Below are 19,406 nucleotides of genomic sequence, written 5' to 3'. Positions count from 1 at the left end.
GATGCTCAACCACTGAGCAGCACCAAACAGGCAAATGCAATTTCTTAATAAGGAAGTGCCAAGATTCTAGAAAAAGATGTGGGAAGGGAGATACTGTTGTTGACATCTTTGAACAATGTAATTGCACTGTAGATCTGTGGTGCAGACCTTTGGTGACGAATTTTCTGGAGAATATTTTTTCAAGATAAAGAGTTTTAGATTGATAGGCTTTTATTTTCTTTCAGTACTTTAAAGATCTTCTAGTGCCTTGTAGTTTGCACTGTTTTTGATAAGAAGTGAGCAGTAATTCTTATTATTGGTCTCCATTATTAATGTATCTTTTCTTTTTTGGATACTTTTAAGATTTTCTTTTTTATCATTTTTTTTCTTTCTTTTCTTTTTTTGTTTGTTTGTTTATTAGAAATCTGACTGTAATGTACTCTGGGTGTGACTTTGTGTTTCTCCTGCTAAAGATTTGTTGAGTCAGTAGATTAATACTTTTCACCAAACCTAAAAATATTTCAGCAACAATCATGCATTATGTCCATCTTTTTCTTTAAGTTATTGAATATATTTCTATTCAGATTCCTAAAGGGCCTGTCTGCTATTTTCAACATTTGTGTTCTCAATGGATCTATTTTTATTGCCTGTTTTTTATTCTGTTATGAATCACATTTTCTTGCTTCTTTGCATGTCAAATTATAGCCTTTTATTGCTGTGAAATTGTGGCTACTATGAGGTTGACAGTCTGAATTTTTGTGTGTTTGTTTCTGTTCAAAGACTGTTGAGTTTTGTTTTGGCAGGCAGTTATTTTATTGACAGATTATCCCTATCTTGTTGAGTCTTATTATTAGGCTTTGTTATGGTGGATCAAGATTAGCTCTCATTCTAGAGCCTGAGTAGTATACTCTTAAGGTCTAACCTTCTGGGGTCTCACTGAATATACAAGATATTCAGCTAGTCTCTCCACTCTGGTGAGTCAGAATTCTAGCGTCTCCTAGCACTCTCTAACCTCTGGCATTACTATTGAGCTAGCAGATCCTCAGTAGCTATTCTCTGCCAAACCTCAGAAAGTTTTACCCTGCACATAGCAAGTTAGATTTTGGCCAAAGACTCACAGGCTCTCTAATGCAGATTTCTGGAGCTCCTTCTCTAAACAATTCCCTATTTTCTAGTCGCTTGCCCCACAAATCCCAGCTGCATCACCAGCCCTGTCCACCAATTTCCATTTATCTGTGTAAAACACTGCTTTCTACTTGGGACCTACTTTCATGTGTTGCTGTTTGGATAGTGCCCGGGCAGAAAATGAGAGTGAATGACAAGTTTACCTTGTGCACCTCCCCTCTCTAAACGATCACAGCCTTGTGCTGTCTGCTGCCCAATGCATGAAGAGTTGCTTCACACATTTTATCCAGTTTTACAGTTGTTTATCTAAGAAGGGTGACTTTGATACCTGTTACTTGGTGATGGCTGGAACTGGAAGTCTTATTTAAAATAACATAGTCAATAAATAAAACCTTAATTTTTAGTCATCAAAGTTAACCAAGGAAAAACAATAAGTAGTAAAATTAAAAGGATGTGGCAGAAGTATTAGCATACTCAGATAATTTTCCACTATTTTAATTTTCTTAGAATCAGAAAAAATCATTTTGAATCAGATCATTTCGATTCATTTTCATTTTTCACTGACAGAGCAATGAACACCACAACACTCTTCATTCTCTCCTTCTTCCTTCCTAACCAATGCTTTATTTTGTGTTTAATACAAAGTGAATGACTCATGATGAATCAACTGTGCCAATGATGACACTCCCCTCTCACCTTGACAGATACTCAAACTCCCAGTCTCCCTTAGTGATGGAGGTGGCCATACAACTGTATTCTGACCAATGGGACACAGAGGTAGGTCTGTTAGGTATCTCTTTTTATTTTCTTGGGAAAAGGAATAAGTGAGACAGGCCTCTTTTTCCTGTCTCTTCTAAATATAACACAGAGCAGGAAAAGACCACACTCTAAGTATGAGAGAGGAGAAGGTACAGAAGAGCCTGGGTCCTTGGTGACAGCACTGAGCAACTAAGTCAATTCAGTAATTTACTGCCTCTGAGAAAAAAGTAAACCTATTTGTTTAAACCACTCTGTCAAAGGTTTGGTTTCTACCTGTACTACAAAGCATTTCTGACTGATAAATACACACAGCATTTGTCCTGTAAACTAAGGGTTTGCAAATAGGATGTAAAAATAGCTTTAAAATAAAACATAAAAAAGGAAATGCCTGGGAACTGCCTTCTCTTGAAGCCTGAACTAATCAGGTTTTCTTTGGTGTCCATATAGCCCCCTTTAGACTGCAACCTCCCGTGTAGCCAGGGATCTTTTGTGCTCTACCTATGGGCTTAGGCCAGCCGTGGGCAAACTACGGCCCGCGGGCCAGATCCGGTCCATTTGAAATGAATAAAACTATTGAAAAAAAAAGACTGTACCCTTTTATGTAATGATGTTTACTTTGAATTTATATTAGTTCACACAAACACTCCATCCACGCTTTTGTTCCGGCCCTCTGGTCCAGTTTAAGAACCCATTGTGGCCCTCGAGTAAAAAAGTTTGCCCACCCCTGGCCTAGGCACTTTTGGGTGCTCGAGTTAGCTTGCTGATAGACTCTATTTCTAGACATCCTATAACTTATTTCTGTCATCTAGGTATTCTTTGACATCATCAGGAACAAAGACACAATAGACTTAAATTTCTTTTTATAGAAGTGAGTATGCAGGCAAAACAAGCAAGCAAAAGAATGTTCACTGTCTTACGTTCACATTCTCTGACATCCAGGTTGAACTGCTGTAATGCTCCCAAGGTGAGCTGCCTTACTTCAGCTTCCAGCAAAAGTTGCATCAAGGATGTAGCTAAATGCTTGCAAGCTGACATACATGCTGTTTGAGCCACCTTTCCCTGAAATACAAAAATGTAAATCATAATTTTAATGGATTAAAGTAAAATTATAACAATATTAAAACCATTTATTTTTCCATTAGGAATGTCTTTGTTTTCTTCATCACAATACCCTTAACATTCAAATAATACTGGACTTAATAGTACCTGATGGCAATCATCTTAAATAGTAGCATCATCATGACCAGTCATGTAGCTATGACACTATGTTAAAATTCAGAAAGCCCAGCTATTTATTCAGGAAGCACTTTTTTTCTAAATCAACAACAGATAAACAATATTCAAAATCTTAATTAAACCAAGAAGAAATTTTTCAACACAGAAAAAAATTTTAAACAGTCCCTTCTGTATCAATCACAGTTCTTAAAAAACAAAATCAAAAGCATGGCGAAAGAAACCATCAACAAAACAAGAAAGCCCACTGCATGGGAGAACATATTTGCCACTGTTATCTCTGATAAGGGTTTATGCCAAAATTTATAGGGAATTCATACAACTTAACAAAAGGAAGATAAACAATCCAATCAAAAAATGGGCAAAGGACCTAAATAGGCACTTTTCAAAAGAGGACATACAGAAGGCTGAGAGACATGAAAACCTGCTCAAAGTCACTAATCATCCAAGAGATGCAAATCAAAACAACAATGAGGTCTCATCTCACACCTGTCAGAATGGCTATCATCAACAAATCAACAAACGACAAGTGCTGGAGAGAATGCAAAGAAAAAGGAACCCTCATGCGCTGCTGGTGGGAATGAAGACTGGTGCAGCCACTGTGGAAAACAGTATCAAAAAGTTAAAAATGGAACTCCCATTTGACCCAGTAATCCCACTTCTAGGAATATATCCCAAGAAAACAGAAACACCAATCAGTTAAAGGATATATGCTCTCCTATGTTCATAGCAGCACAATTTATAATAGCTAAGATTTGGAAACAGCCCAACTGCCCATCAGCAGATGAGTGGATTTGAAAACTGTGGTACATCTACACAATGGAATACTATGCTGCTGTAAAAAAGAAGGAATTCTTACCAGTTGCAACAGCATGTATGGAACTGGAGAACATTATGTTAAGCGAAATAAGCCAGTCAAAGAAAGATAAATATCACATGATCTCACTGATTTGTGGAATATAATGAACAATATAAACTGAGAAACCAAAATAGAACCAGAGCCATAGAAGCATCAAATAGACTGTCCAACCTATGAGGGAAGGTGGTGGGCGAGGGGGTAAGAGATCCACCAAAGGACTTGTATGCATGTATATGAGCAAAACCCAATGGATAAAGATGGTGGGTGGGGGGAGGTGAGGGCACATGCTCGGGGGTGGGGGTAGCCAGGGAGAGGTGAATGGGGGAAAAAGGAAACTTATGTAATACTTTAAACAATAAAGAATTTAAATTAAAAGAAAATGTAGGCCCTGGCCAGATAGCTCAGTTGGTTAGAACATCATCCTGATACACCAAGGTTGTGGATTCAATTTCTAGTCAGAGCACATACAAAAAACAACCAACAAATGCATAAATAAGTGGAACAACAAATCAATATTTCTCTCTCTCCCTCTCTCTCTCTGTCTTGTCCCCCCTTCTTCTCTCTCTCTAAAATCAATTAATAAGAAGGTTTATTGAAAGAAATAATTAAAAGGATAAATTTTGTTTTCTTAAAAAATGAACACTGAAGTTTATTAACATAAATTATAAGCTAATTTTTAAATATGATATTGAAAATATCTTACTATCTTCTTTAAAGTATTCAAACACTTTATATTTAGTGAATGACATCTTAGTCTCAGGTCTAGGTCATACCTCATAGAAAATATATCCATTTTTTTCCAGACATATATCCATTTTTTTTCCTGTTATTTATCTGTTACTTACTATCAATATCTATTCTGAAAACCAGGATGATATGTATCTTTAAAAGTCGGAATTCTCAACTTAGTGAATCCTTTTCTGAAATTATGGAGTAATTCAGTCATGTGGGAAGATGTATAAAATTACAAAATGAACACTCATGTATCCATTAAACATTACAAATATAGTTCAGCCCCTGTGTGACCTCCTTAATCATTTTCCTCCCTCTCCCCACAGGAGACCATTATTGTTGTTAGGCATACCATTTGTATTTTAAAAATACTATTATAAGTATACATATAACAAAAATAATATACTGTATTATTTTATGTATTTTAAAACTTTCCATAATCATATATGGCATGTCCTTTTGCAACATGATTTTTTGGTTCAATATTGTAATGTAAAGTTTTTTCAGTGTAATGCATGTGCTTGTAGTTTATTCCTTTAATTATTCTACAGTATATGACAATATATTGTCCATTCTTTTGATTTTGGAGATTTAGTTTGTTCCTACTATAAACTAGGTAGGTCATAGAGTAATGTAGGTCTAGTAAAAATTCACAAAAATTCCAGATTCTCACTATGGGGTCCTTTTAGGTGTTTTTTCCATATATTTCAATGGACCAGGGAGTACCCAATTTTCTTTTACAAAAAGGGAGATATCATCCATTATTTCTTATACAAAGATACAACTGAATACAACTAAAACAAATGTGTAGAAATCTTACAAACTCCTTCAAAGAATTATAGAAAGCTCAATATGCATTACTTTCCATTACTATGTACATCATAGTACTACATGCAAGGGAGTGGAGGTGAAGACTCAGAGAGCATCATCAATATCACTCATCTCCTCCACCATCAGGGAGGCTGCTTCTGTTGGCTGAGCATTGAGAATGTGCCAAATGTTTTGAAAATATTTTCTCATATAATTCTCACAAGAACCCCATGAGGTATTTAATACTCAATTTGCAGATAAGGACAGAGAAATAGGATTATTTTACTGTATATTCTTAGTGGTGGAGCTAAGATGTGAATCCAGCCCTGTCAGACTTTCCAAAAAAACTCTTAACAATCATTTGATCCTGCCTCCCAGTCAAGGGCTTTGTAGTACTGTCTGTTGCTCTGAGACTTGGGGTAAGGAAATGGGGAGGACAAGAAGATAAAAAATCACACAAGTGAAAGGCCAGGGTACTGAGCGAGAGGCTTTTCTCTTCCTTACTCATCTAAGGAAGCATCAAAAGATGGTTCAGTTCACAGTAGGGGTTTAAAATGGACCCCCACCACAGCTCTCTGTCAGCCCACTGGGATCAGATCCTGAGTCCCAGAGGAACAAGGATTTTATCTGACTACAAATGGCCAAGGCCCAATGTCTCCTTCTCCAGATAACCTAAAAGGTTTCAAGAAACATGGAAGGAGGGCCAGGTACTATTCTGTGAAGGAGAGCTGTCCTTTCACACCAACTTTCTCTTTTGCTTTTGCTTCCTAAGTAACACTCTTCTGCTCACATTTCGCTGTGTCAAATTTTATCTTCCTCTAGAGCAGCGGTTCTCAACCTGTGGGTCGCGACCCCTTTGGGGGTCGAACGACCCTTTCACAGAGGTCGCCTAAGACCATTGGAAAACACATATACAATTACATATTGTTTTTGTGATTAATCACTATGCTTTAATTATGTTCAATTTGTAACAATGAAATTGGGGGTCACCACAACATGAGGAACTGTATTAAAGGGTCGCGGCATTAGGAAGGTTGAGAATCACTGCTCTAGAGGTGTGTGTAGTTCGAAGGCACGAGAGCCAGAGAGCTGATGGTGTGGCTTTCAGCCTGAGTCTGAAAGCCTGAGAACCAGGAGCACCAAGTGCAGGACACTGCTTGCTACTCCCCACGTATAATTGACGCTCTGTAAAAATTTCTCCCCTTGGTTTCTCTTTCTGCATTTAGGTTGTATAGTTTTAACTGAATAGTCTTTTAAATTTTCCAGTCTTATTTTCTAAAGTGGCTAATTTTTGCTACTAATCCAATTCAGCATGTTTTTCATTTCTGATACTTTTGTTTTTAGAAGTTCCATTTTATTTATTTCTTTAAATCTTCACCCGAGGATATTTGAGAGAGAGAGAGAGAGAGAGAGAGAGAGAGAGAGAGAGAGAGAGAGAGAGAAAGAAACATCGACGTGCAAGAGACACATTGATTGGGTGCCTTCTGCCCATGCCCCAGCTGGAGCCTTGGATCAAACCTGCAACCCAAGTACGTGTCCTTAACCGGAATTGAACCCACGACCCTTTGGTGGGTGGGCCGATGCTCCAACCACTGAGCAGCATCAGCCAGGACTGATTAATTTTTTATAACTTCTACTTCCTTCCTTAAATTTGTATGTACCTTTAAATCTTGAACCTATTGTGCATGTGTGGGTATATGAGCATTTTAAAAGCATTTACCTGCTAATTCTGTCACTTATGTCACTTGGGTAACTTGTTTATGAACTGATGATATTCCTTGTTATGGATCACATTGTCCTGTTTCTTGTCACATCTAGTAAATTTTTAACACTAGATACTGTGAATGCTAGGTTGCTAAATGTCTCTATTTTGTTGAATTTCTTTAAAGAGAGTTGATTTCTGTTATGGCAAACAGCTCGGTTTCTTTTGCAGTTTTAAGGTTTGTAGGTCTACTCTTTCATGTAGGGATTAGAATAACCTATTCTCTATAGTTACTTTAGACCTACTACAAATGTAGCTTTAGACCAACTACTAGCTATTCTTCCGGTAGTTCTACTAAATGCTTCAGGAATTCAGTGGGGTCTTTCCCTTCTTACAGGTTAAATTTTTAACATCTCCCTGCCTTGTGTGACTCCTGGCAAATGTGCTCAGCTTCTGTACCCTAGCATTTATTTTTTGCCTGACATCATGAATTTTTCCTACACATGAACAACTTAGTATACAGCCAAAGCCTCAAGGGATCCCAATGCAGATATCTGGTGCTATTCCTCAAATTACCTCAAAACTACTTCCTTACAAATATCAGCGACTTATTCCCTAAACTTCAATCTTTGTCTTCTTCCTATTTAAAAAATATTTTTTTATTGATTTCAGAGAGGAAGGGAGAGGGAGACAGAGATAGAAACATCAATGATGAGAGAGAATCATTGATCGGCTGCTTCTTGCATGCCCCCTACTGGGGATTAAGCCCGCAACCCAGGCATGTGCCCTTGGTTGGAATCGAACCCAGGACCCTTCAGTCCACAGGCTGATGCTCTATCCACTGAGCCAAACCAGCTAGGGCCATTCTTTGTCTTCTTAATTCAACAATACTCTCCTGCTGTGCTTGGGTTACTGTGGGTACCCTCCCTGTACCACAGTTTGCAAAGTACCTGTAGGCAAATTGCTGGTGCAATGTTTCACGTGTTTCCCTTCTTTCAGAGATCACTGTCCTACACTGCCTGCTATCCAGTATCTGAAAAAGTTATTCCATTTATTTTGTCACTTCAAATGTTTATTGTCAAGAGGTTCTGGTACCAATTATTGCAACATGGTCAGCAGAGAGCATCTCACCTTTATTTTGGAAAGATATTTTTTTGCTGGGTACTGAATTGTATATTGACAGTTTTCTCTTACTTTTGGGATTTTAAAAGTTTCATTCTATTGTTCTCTGGCCTTCATTGTTTCATGAGAATCATCCATCATTCTTACTGTTTTGCCTTGAATGTGTTTTTGTTCTACAGCTGTTTTTAAAATGTTTCTTTATATTTAATATTCATATGCCTAGGTATAAGTTTCTTTGTACTAGTATTTCTCCTGCATAGACTTGCTGAGCTTCCAGAAAATGTGGATTGATGCATTTCCTCAGATATGGAAAATTCCCAGGCATTATTTTTTTATAGAACTGCTTCTGTACCATTCTCATTCTCTCTTCTTCTTCTGGGACTTCAAGTACTTATATGTTATACTTATGTTTCATCTGTGTTCTATCTCTTTTATGCTTTATTCCATTTTTTTAAATGAAAGCCATTTTATTCTTTTTTCCCCTCAATGTGTGTTTAAGTTTAGATATTTTCTACAGACCTGTCATTGAGTTCACTAACCTAACTTTTGCTTAAAATTTCACCTAATGAGCTCTTTATTACAAATTGTACATCTTGCTATTCTAGAATATATATTTTATTCTTAATATCTATTCAAATAATTATTTTTTGTATTTTGTCCGTTCTTTCCAGTTTTCTTTAACATATTAATCATAGTTATTTTTAAATCTTCGCTTGCTCCCATAAATGTCTAAATTATCTAATGATCTACTATGACTATTTTAACTTTTAATTATAGGTCAGTTTTTCTTGCATATTAGCATGTTAAGAAACTCTGTTTTATATGCCATACATTGCAAATAAGATGTTATAGAGGCTTTTGATGATCTTATCTTCCTGAATAGAGTTTTAAGTTTGTTCATCCAGGCAATTAAATTATTAGTGGATCCCCTTTATTTTGTCAGGCTTGTTTTTAAAGTTACAGTTGTTATATTTAGCTTTGCCTTACTCTTAAGACTTTGTCTACAATCCCTGTAAATGGCTTTACTGATATTTAAATGAAAAAGTCTCACCATAGGTTCAATTCTTAATGTCTTTGGCTGTGCAATTTCTAGAATACTTGCCCATATTCCAGTGGCTGTTGCCTTCTAAAGACCCAGAGTGTGTGCCCTATTCATATATAGCAGAGAAATTAGTTAAGGATGAAAGGGAATTTTATACAGACATTTTGGGGGGTTCTGTCTTTCTTTCTTTTTGGTATCCTATTCCTCTAATGCCTATTCTTATAGACATCCCAAGTAATAATCTCTTCCTTTTTTAGTTAATACTTTGATTTTATATTTTGTCCAGTTTTCAGAATTGTTTACACTAGAGGATAAACCTGATACTATGGCTTCACAACTAGAGCCCCTCCTCAAAAATCCCTTTAATTGACAAATTTGTATCAAACTAGAAAAAACTATAATAACCATTTAAGGAAATTCTCCCTGGTCAATAATTTTATACGCACTTGTCTTAATTTCCATTATCAGATTAGCCAACATTGTGCATTATTTTAAAAAATGCATACATATATGTGTCTTTCTAACTAAAATTCATAATAAAGGATAAAGGATATAGCCAACTAATTAGCATATTACAAAACAATACCACCACAGCAGATACCATAACTTGTATGTTCTAGTTTCATAGACCAAAACTGTCAGGAAAAAAAGAAAAAGAAAAATATATAAAGGTATATAGAGAAATTACAGGGATGTGGTTTAATGAAAACCAACATACATAGTAAATATAATATCCCAGACCACTTTAACCTTTGTCTTGGTTTCATCATCTATAAAATAGATTGTTATAATGGCTAAGTAGAAATAATTCCTATGTAGCATTTCCTACCTTATAATTCCATAGTTACCTGGTTTACATTAAGTATTCAGTAAATGTCTTATTAGAATATTCCTATGGTCCAGAATATGGAAAACAGTTAAAAAATGTTGCATATATTTGCTTAAAATGTAAGTACTTTATGGGTGCATAATATTTGCTAACCATTTATCCCTATTCTAGTCTTATGATTTTCTTCCTTTATACCAAAAATTCTGTCATGCAAAAAAGTAGAAAGTGTACTTCCTATTCTAAAACAAATCAAGGAGAGCATGCAATTAAGTGCTAAATTGAGCAGAATAAACTCTAAGCACTATATGATTTTAGAAGAAAAGGTTATGAGGCCAAAATAGTCAGAGAAGGCTTCACAAAAAAATAGTAGAACTTCATTACAAATTGACACCAACATCATGGAAATAATTTTAAGTGGCTTATAATTTGAGGTAATATAAAGTACTCTACAAATAATAACAATCACTATAACACAAACCACCACAGAATAAGACCTCAAATAAGAAATAAAAACTCTTCCTTTCTCTTTCCTCAGCTCCTATTGAGGTTAAAGGTTAACTTCATCAAGTCATCTCATTAACACAGAAATGTCTTTGAAGGTATTCCGTTTTTGCCATGCTGGACATTTCACCAGACTACAACCAAGATGCCAAATAATCAGATTCAAATATTAATAAGCAAAAGGTCAAGATGAGTTAATTTTCAAAGTTCTACTAGTTCCTGCTTTTTCTTACCTTATCCAATTCCCTCTCCCTTTCTCCAGCCCTCTCTTACTACATAAATTACAGTCACTGGCTTAGTTTCAAGATATACCCACTAAACTGTAATTCCAGTTGAAGTGCATTTTAATTGGAGGCCTCCCAGATGTTGGATCCCAATACAAGGGTGACCTGCAGAGGTATAAAGTTAAAATAAAAAGGGAGGGAATCAGCTAAAATCTATACCCAATTTTGATATTTAACTACTATTAAAAAAGGGAAAAATAGGAAAATAAAAATAAACCCTCTCTTTCAAACTTTCCAATAAGTTATTTAATAATGTGACAAAGCAGAACATATTAAAATATTAACCAAAGCTTCCAGGAAAACCTCTATAATCTCAATTGTTTATTCAAGACCTTTACAAACCTCATAAAAAATTAAGTGGGCTTGGAGAAAACACACCACAGCCATAGGAGAGAGTTTACAAAACACAATGGTACAGACGCCTGCCTGTCTGCCAGCCAGTCGCTTTTAACTTCCACATACAACATGTTACTCTGCTCCTCACTGGTCAATACCCTAAATAAGACCATTTCTCCCCCCCTAAACACCTCATTAACCTGAGTTCCTTTTTTGCTGTTTTGAGCTGACATATCCTGTAGGTGCTTCGGTTCATTATTTGCTGCCAAAACAAAAGCTCCATTTCAGAATATTTAAAACCTTAGGTTTCTCTGAGCGAAATAATTTAAGATCTTCTTTACAAGTGTCTGATTAGCCCTCTAATTAATCTCACTATGGAAGAACAGTGAGATTAATGAACCCTAATGTCAATTTTATGGAAGGTAGTAGTGAAAACAAGATGAGACAGAGTGGAAGAGATACATAGAGAAAGAGCAAGGATTTGGTTCATATTAACTTAGGTTCAAATCAGGCCCTATCACTTATGTGACCTTTATGAAAGTTGTCTAATATTGGTTAGTCTCAGCTTTCTCATCAATGAAATGACGATAATGTCAGCAACACTGTAGAAAGAAATTGTAGAGTTAAAGAGATGATATAATAAAGAACCCTATACAGTATCTGGCAATAGTAGGGGCTCAATGAATGATAGGTACTTTATTACAAAATATTCCTGTCTTTTTGAGTGGTACTGCCTATAGTTCAAGGAAATGTTTAATGAAAATTTATTTGCGTTCCCATTTCTTAAAAAGTGCTTATAGAAACATTCAACATGCAAATTTTAATGTGAGCTGAACTCAACTTTCATACACCTAGAAATCTACTGAGTGAATCATGTTGCAGGAAATTGAGCACAAAATATGAATATTTCAGTCAGTCTCAGTTTGTGAGGACAAATAACCGTAAACCATTTCGATTTCAAGGAAACGTGCCATATTCCCCCCATCCCCATCTTTTCCCTCCTGAATGTCCTACAGGAGCCGCGAAAGAGGAAACTTTTCATCAGAGTGAATGTGTGTGAAAGCACCAAAGTACGTTAATAACTAGAGAAGAGGAAACTGAAAGACTGCCTTGTTCATTAAGGAACTTGTTATCAAAGAACTCATTAAAAGGTAATGGAACCAAATGGCGATTAAAAAAAAATACCCACTGAATAAAGGTTGTCTGGCTAACAGCCCCTCAATATAGCCTTTCACAAACATTCCCAATAGTAAAGACCCCCAACAAGATGAAAAGCCGCAATAATGCTAAAACCAGTACTGATGAAACCGGAGATAAAATTATCCTAAGTAGGAGTCAGCAGCTGAATTAAGAAAAACCATCCTAGAATTCAGAGTATGGGACATTAAACAAGAAATTCCTCTACCATGTACGCCCTGTTCTCAGAGACCCTGGGTCCTGTGTAGTAGAGAGAAAGGCAGCTCTTCCTCTCTATACTTTGCTACTCCTAACTTCTAAGTTAGAACAAGATTCTCCCTTTTCCTAGTGATTCCCTCACCTACTTTCTGCCATCTAACTTCTTCCTTATCTAAACAGAACCTACAAATCTTAAAAATATGAGATAAAGTTATGGTTGGAAAGAAACTGGTGGAATATAATAAAATGTTAGAGGTATAGTCCCTTGAGCAAAGTCAGAAAAAGAATGGAATGATCTCTATAATAGGGCATGCTAGAAATTGACCATTTACACTGACTACACAAGTTCAGAACATTTTCAGAACACCAGAAACTGGTGATAGAAAAAGATGCCACCTCCACTGAAAAACCTATTTACAGAATATGTTACTTACCTAATTCATTATCCATGATCCCTTCTACCTTAATAAAGTATCTTTGACCAGATAAAAAGTTAGAATATTTACGTTTTGTCATATAAGGAAGGCAAATGATTTGAAAGTAGAAATTCCTGCAGAAGCCCTTTTGCCTCGCCCTTCCTTCTTGCAGCTGTCAAAGTCATGTGATGGCTAGAATTCTAGCAGCTATCGTGTAATCTTGAGGAAAAGGGCAAGAGAATGATGAAGATCTCAGCCCTGATGTTCCTGAGCCTCTGAGCTAGTATCGTTTCTGCAGTTATTATGTGAAAAAAATACACTCTTAGGTATTCAAGTTACTGAAGCTGATTAGCTGTTATTGATAACAGATAATCGAATTAAAGCCAGCAGAATCAGATGAGAGATGTGTACATCATTAAAAAACCTAAATAGCCGAAACCGGTTTGGCTCAGTGGATAGAGCGTCGGCCTGCGGACTGAAGGGTCCCAGGTTCGATTCCGGTCAAGGGCATGTACCTCGGTTGCGGGCACATCCCCAGTGGGGAATGTGCAGGAGGCGGCTGATCTATGTTTCTCTCTCATCCATGTTTCTGACTTTCTATCTCTCTCCCTTCCTCTCTGTAAAAAATAAAAAAATAAATAAAATTAAAAAAAAAACCTAAATAGCTTAGATAAACAATAAGACTGCCACAAAATGGGGCAGAGAAAAAGATGAAAGACTGTTTACCCATATTGGTTTTTTTTTACAAGTACACAGCCTACATAGGTCCTCCATATCTTAGGTCAAGTAAGGAGGGAAGTAAAATGCTAGCACATGACCCAATAAAAATACTGTGAAACAAAGACTACAGCACCTGTGATAACTAATTTTATGTGCCAACTTGACCAAGTCAGTGGATGCTCAGACTTTATACTGGGTGTGTCTGTGAGAGTATTTTTGGATGAGATTAACACTTAAATCACTAAACTGAGTAAAGCAGATTCCTTTCCCTAACGTAGATGGGCCCCATGCAGTAAGTCGAAAGCCTAACTAGAACAAAAAGACTGGCCCTCCTTAAGAAGAAACTCTTCATGACTAACTGCCTGAAGGCAGATACCAGTCATTTCCAGCCTTTAGACTTGAAGAGAAATATGGCTCTTACTGGGCCTTGACCTTTCAGAGCAGAACTTACACCAATTTCCTTGGGCTCCAGTTAGCTGACTACAGATCTTGGGACTTCTCAGCTTCCATAATTCCATGAGGAAATTCCATATATATATATATATATATATATATATATATATATATATATTCCATACACACACACACACACACACACACACTAATAAAAAGGGTAATATGCTAATTAGATCGGATAGACCAGAGATCTTCCAATGGTCCAGTCCTCCTTCCGGACAAAGCTGCAGTGGTGGGGGCCGAGGCAGAGGCGGTTAGGGGTGATTGGGCCAGCAGGGGAGGGCAGTTAGGGGTGATCAGGCTGGCAGGCCGAGTGGTTAGGGGCAATCAGGCAGGCAGGCAGGTGAGCAGTTAGGAGCCAGTGGTCCCAGATTGCGAGAGGGTGCAGACTAGGCTGAGGGACTCCACCCCCCCACACCCTGTGCACGAATTTTGTACACCGGGCCTCTAATATTATATATATATATATGTATATATATCACAGACACAGATATATACATTGTTGGTTCTGTTTCTCTAGAGCAGCGGTTCTCAACCTGTGGGTTGCGACCCCTTTGGTGGTCGAACGACCCATTCACAGGGGTTGCCTAAGACCATCCTAAATATCAGATATTTACATTATGATTCATAACAGTAGCAACATTATAGTTATGAAGTAGCAACGAAAATAATTTTATATGGTTGGGTCACAACATGAGGAACTGTATTTAAAGTCCAGAAGGTTGAGAACCACTGCTCTAGAGAATCCTGACTAATACAGTACCCAAAAGACTCAAAGTATTTTCAAGCCTCAGAAAATTTTTTAATAGCTCAAAAGGAAATTTTAAATAAACTCTTTGTTGTCACCATCTAGAGTATAAAATAAACTGTTCTCAACAAAAGAGAGATATAATAAGGAGAAAAGAGTGTGAAGTGAAATGATAGCATGATAAATCAAAAACTCAACAGTAAATATAAAGAGACATGGATAAGATAAAAAGGGTTATAAGAAAAACAAACAAATGAACTAAATTAATCCACATGAGAGGGAGTAAGTGTAGGACATAGCTATGGAAAACTACCCCAAGTTGTGTGGAAAACAAACATGAGACATTCTCCCAGTACTTAGAAAACCAGCCTGAAGCTGAAAATTATGATAGAGAAAATAACCGGTTTAATACAGAAGATAAAGTTAACATCAGGTTAACTGATGTTTGCAAAGTGGAGCCAAGAAAATAAATGAAGCACCAAGAATAATCAATCTATCAGAGAAAAAATTACAAAAAGGTACAAGTATTCAGGCAGAAAAACTAGGTCAATAACCAAATAACAAAATCAGATTTCTCTACTGCAACACTAAAAACTAGATGACAATGGAACATGTACAGAGTATTGAAGGGAAAAAAATGTGACATAAAATTTTTTTAAAAATCAAGCAAAATGGTAAAAAGAAAACATTTAATACATAAGAAAGACCTCATAAAATCTGAAACAAATATATTTACTTGAAGATATGCATAGTGAAAGCTATGATCTGTCATGGAAACTAATTAAAAGTGAGATCAGGTTAATAATTGTCTTAAACTAAATGGAAATATCAGTATTTACTGTTGAAAAAGATATATAACATGGAAAATAATGCTTTAATAATAATAATACTCTTGATCTAAAATACTGAAATATTTTAAAATATAGGAGAGGAAGAGGTAGAATAAAAATGTGTGATAAACCACATATTAAATGTTACTAATGAATGTTTACGCTTAATTTCAAAGTTTAGAGAATTATAAGTTGAAAAACATTTTGAAAAAATGAAAGGACTTATGTTCAAAATTCTAAGGATATGCAAAGCTAAAAATATGAGATGCATTAAAACAAAGGAAATGAAAAAGAGATATAATGAGACAAAACAACATAACCAAGTCAACAGCACAATAATTGTAAATTACCCTATTAAAAGACAAAGGCAACACTAAAAACTGAGGAAGCTGACAAATAAAATAATCAATAAAACCATAAAAGGAAAACTGTAAAGGAAGAGGTAATAACATATTAATTGACAGATAAGTTCAAATTCAAGGAAAAAGTTATTAAACAAGAGTAATTTCCTAAAGACTAAAATAAAGATCTGACTACTATAAGTCGTAATGCAACATATAACATTGTATCAAAATACATAAAAAATTGCAGAAAAGGGAAAATACCTAAAAAACACAGACAACAAAAAACAGTAAGAGATCCTAACAGAATACATTGAGACTTTGACAGATTGAGCAGCAAAAATTAGGATAATTCAGGTCTAAATAATAATGCAATAATATGAACTTAAAGATATATATATATATATATATATATATATATATATATATATCTTTAAGTTCATATATTTAACTTTGTACATTATTGGCAGGAAATATGTCTTCTTATCTGTAAATGGGGTAATATCCAGTGAAATCCTAAAAGGATTTCTCAACATTAGTGCTTGAACAAGTGAATATCCATATAGCTAAACATAAATCTCAACTGTTTTGTCACTCGGTTATACAAAAAAAACATATCTAAATGTATCATACAGCTAAAGAAAACAAAAGAGTTAAAGTTTTATAAATCTAGAAAAAAAAGAAGAAAATTTTTTAGAACTTGGAGTAGATAATTTCTTAGATAGGACACAGTAAAAAGGCAAGGACTCACCTTATATAGCTGAAATAAATCTGGTATCCAGAATATATGAAATAATATAAAACTTAATAAATAAAATAACTCCAGTGAAAATATGGGGAAAAGATTTGAACAGGCACTTGATAAAAGAAGACACATGAATAGCCAAAGAGCACATGAAAAGTGCTCAGCATCATTAGGTATCAAAGAAATAATAAACAAAAAACACAAGCCGACTCCTGTACATACTCATTAGAGTGACTAAAACTAACAAAGAAGATGACAATACCAAATGTTGACAAGAATTTTGAACAACTGAAACTCTAATGCATTGGTTTTACTATATAAAATGGTATGGCTATTTTCAAAAACCATTTGTGAGTTCCTTAAAAAGTTAAAAAATATACATTTATCATTTGATATACATGCAAATTAAAATAAAATTGAACCCATGATTTTATTTTAACATCATAAAAATAGGAAAACCAGACACTATAGCCTCCCAATTCATTGCAATTAGAAATACACGCAAATATCTATAAAGCATTTTTGTCAAAATTACATCTACTAACAAACCACCTGTTTAAAGGAAACACAGAGTACAGAGGAACATCTACATAATAAAAGACAAAGATGCTAATTGACTGTATCTTTGCTACACCCAAGCCATGCAAACCAGCCAATCAGAGTGACTATATGCAAATTAAGCCAACCAAGATGGTGGCTGGCAGCCACGGAGCTGGAGCAAGCAGGAGGCTTGGTTGCCCCAGCGATGGAGGAAGCCAAGCTTCCCGCCTGCTCTGGCGGGCTGTGGCCTCCAAAAGCCAACAAGCTTTCAATTATAGAAGCTAAATAAATCGCAGATACCTGCTTCCAGCCAGCCTCCACTGGGACCTTGAGTGGCTGGGGGCTGTGGCCAGCCTGCAAACAGCCATCAGCCCCTTACCCAGGCTGGCCAGGCACCCCAGGGGGACCCCCACCCTTATTCAGGACACCCTTCAGGGCCAAACCAGCCAGTCCCCACCTGTGCACCAGGCCTCTATCCTGTATAATAAAAGGGTAATATGCAAATTGACCTTAACAGCAGAGCGACTGGGAATCACTGGTCACTATGACACACACTGACCACCAGGGGCAGATGCTCAATGCAAGAGCTACCCCCTGGTGGTCAGTGTGCTCCAACAGGGGGAGCTCTGGTCAGCCACAAGCCAGGCTGACGGCTGCCAGCACAGCGGTGGTGGTGGGAGCCTCTCCCGCCTCCTCAGCAGCACTAAGAATGTCCAACTGCAGCTTAGGCCTGCTCCCCGCTGGCAAGTGGACATCCCCGAGGGCTCCCGGGCTGCCAGAGGGATGTCTGACTTCCAGCTTAGACCCAACCCCCTGTGGAGCGGGCCTAAGCCAGCAGGTGGTCATTCCCCGAGGGGTCCCATACTGAGAGAGGGCACAGGCCGGGCTGAGGGACCCTCCCGAGTGCACAAATTTTTGGGCACAGGGCCTCTAGTCCTATATAATAAAAGAGAAATATGTAAATTGACCATCCCTCTGCTATGCTCGCCAGCCAATCAGAAGTGAGTATGCAAATTAACCTGACAAAGATGGTGGGTTAATTTGCATACACAGGCACCCGGGCGGAGAGCAGAGTGGGAGAGCCAGTGGAGAATGAAGCGGCTTGGGGAAATGGCTCCCCAAACCGCCAGACTGAGAGCAGAGAGGTAGAGCTGGCGGCTTGGAGGACTTGGCAGAGTGGGAGGCCATGGGACAGAGACAGAGCAGGAAGGGAAAACCAAGATCGTGGGGAGCACCAGGAATTCTGGGAATAGCAGTTTTGGTGGCAGCCCCAGGACCGGAAGCAGAAGCCCAGAGTGCGGGGAGCACCAGGAATGTTGGGAATCGTAGTTCTGGTGGCAGATGGATCTCCTAGACACTAGAGCAAAGTGAGCCTGGAGCAAGTTACTGTTGCCGTGAGGGATGGAGGGAAAGCAAAGGTGAGAGACATAAGTAAAATCAGAGTGTCTAGGAAAAATTAAAGGGAAGATATCCTAAAACTTCCAGGAAATCTCTACCAATGAAGCAAAGGGGGGGAAAAAGCCTCTATTATTCTGTGAGCAACAAACCAAACTGAGTTGGAGACAATTCACTCATATGATTGCAAAGACAGACAGAAACTATCAGATTGGAGAGGGCTCCCCTGAGGGCTCCCAGATTGGAGAGGGTGCAGGTTGGGCTGAGGGACTCCCACACCCACCAGTGCATGAATGTCATGCACCGGGCCTCTAGTATTAAATAACATCACAGGGATGTACCAAAGGAAACCCTATAAAACAAATAACTGAGTTTTTAAACAAGTGCTGGCAAGCATTTTTTAAAAAGGTAGAGTACCCACAAACAAAAGAGACTTAAAGAGCCTTCCACCTCTGCCAAAGGCACTGTAGCTTATATAAGACAAATCCTCCCACCAAGACCCACTAT

At 37.2% G+C, this 19,406-nt stretch overlaps 1 protein-coding gene across 1 annotated transcript in view; it reads right to left on the bottom strand.

The window, feature by feature from the left end:
* The window catches only part of EXOC6B (exocyst complex component 6B), a 530,863-nt gene that overhangs the window by 144,935 nt on the left and 366,522 nt on the right, over positions 1-19,406 (bottom strand). Inside the window, exon 19 of the mRNA XM_081101107.1 lies at positions 2,781-2,922. Coding sequence (XP_080957233.1) covers positions 2,781-2,922 — 142 coding nt within the window. The remainder of the gene's footprint in view (positions 1-2,780; positions 2,923-19,406) is intronic.

This window comes from Myotis nattereri, assembly GCF_964212035.1.
Source record: "Myotis nattereri genome assembly, chromosome: 10".
Lineage (NCBI taxonomy): Eukaryota > Metazoa > Chordata > Mammalia > Chiroptera > Vespertilionidae > Myotis > Myotis nattereri.
This window is presented reverse-complemented; position numbering and strand designations above follow the sequence as displayed.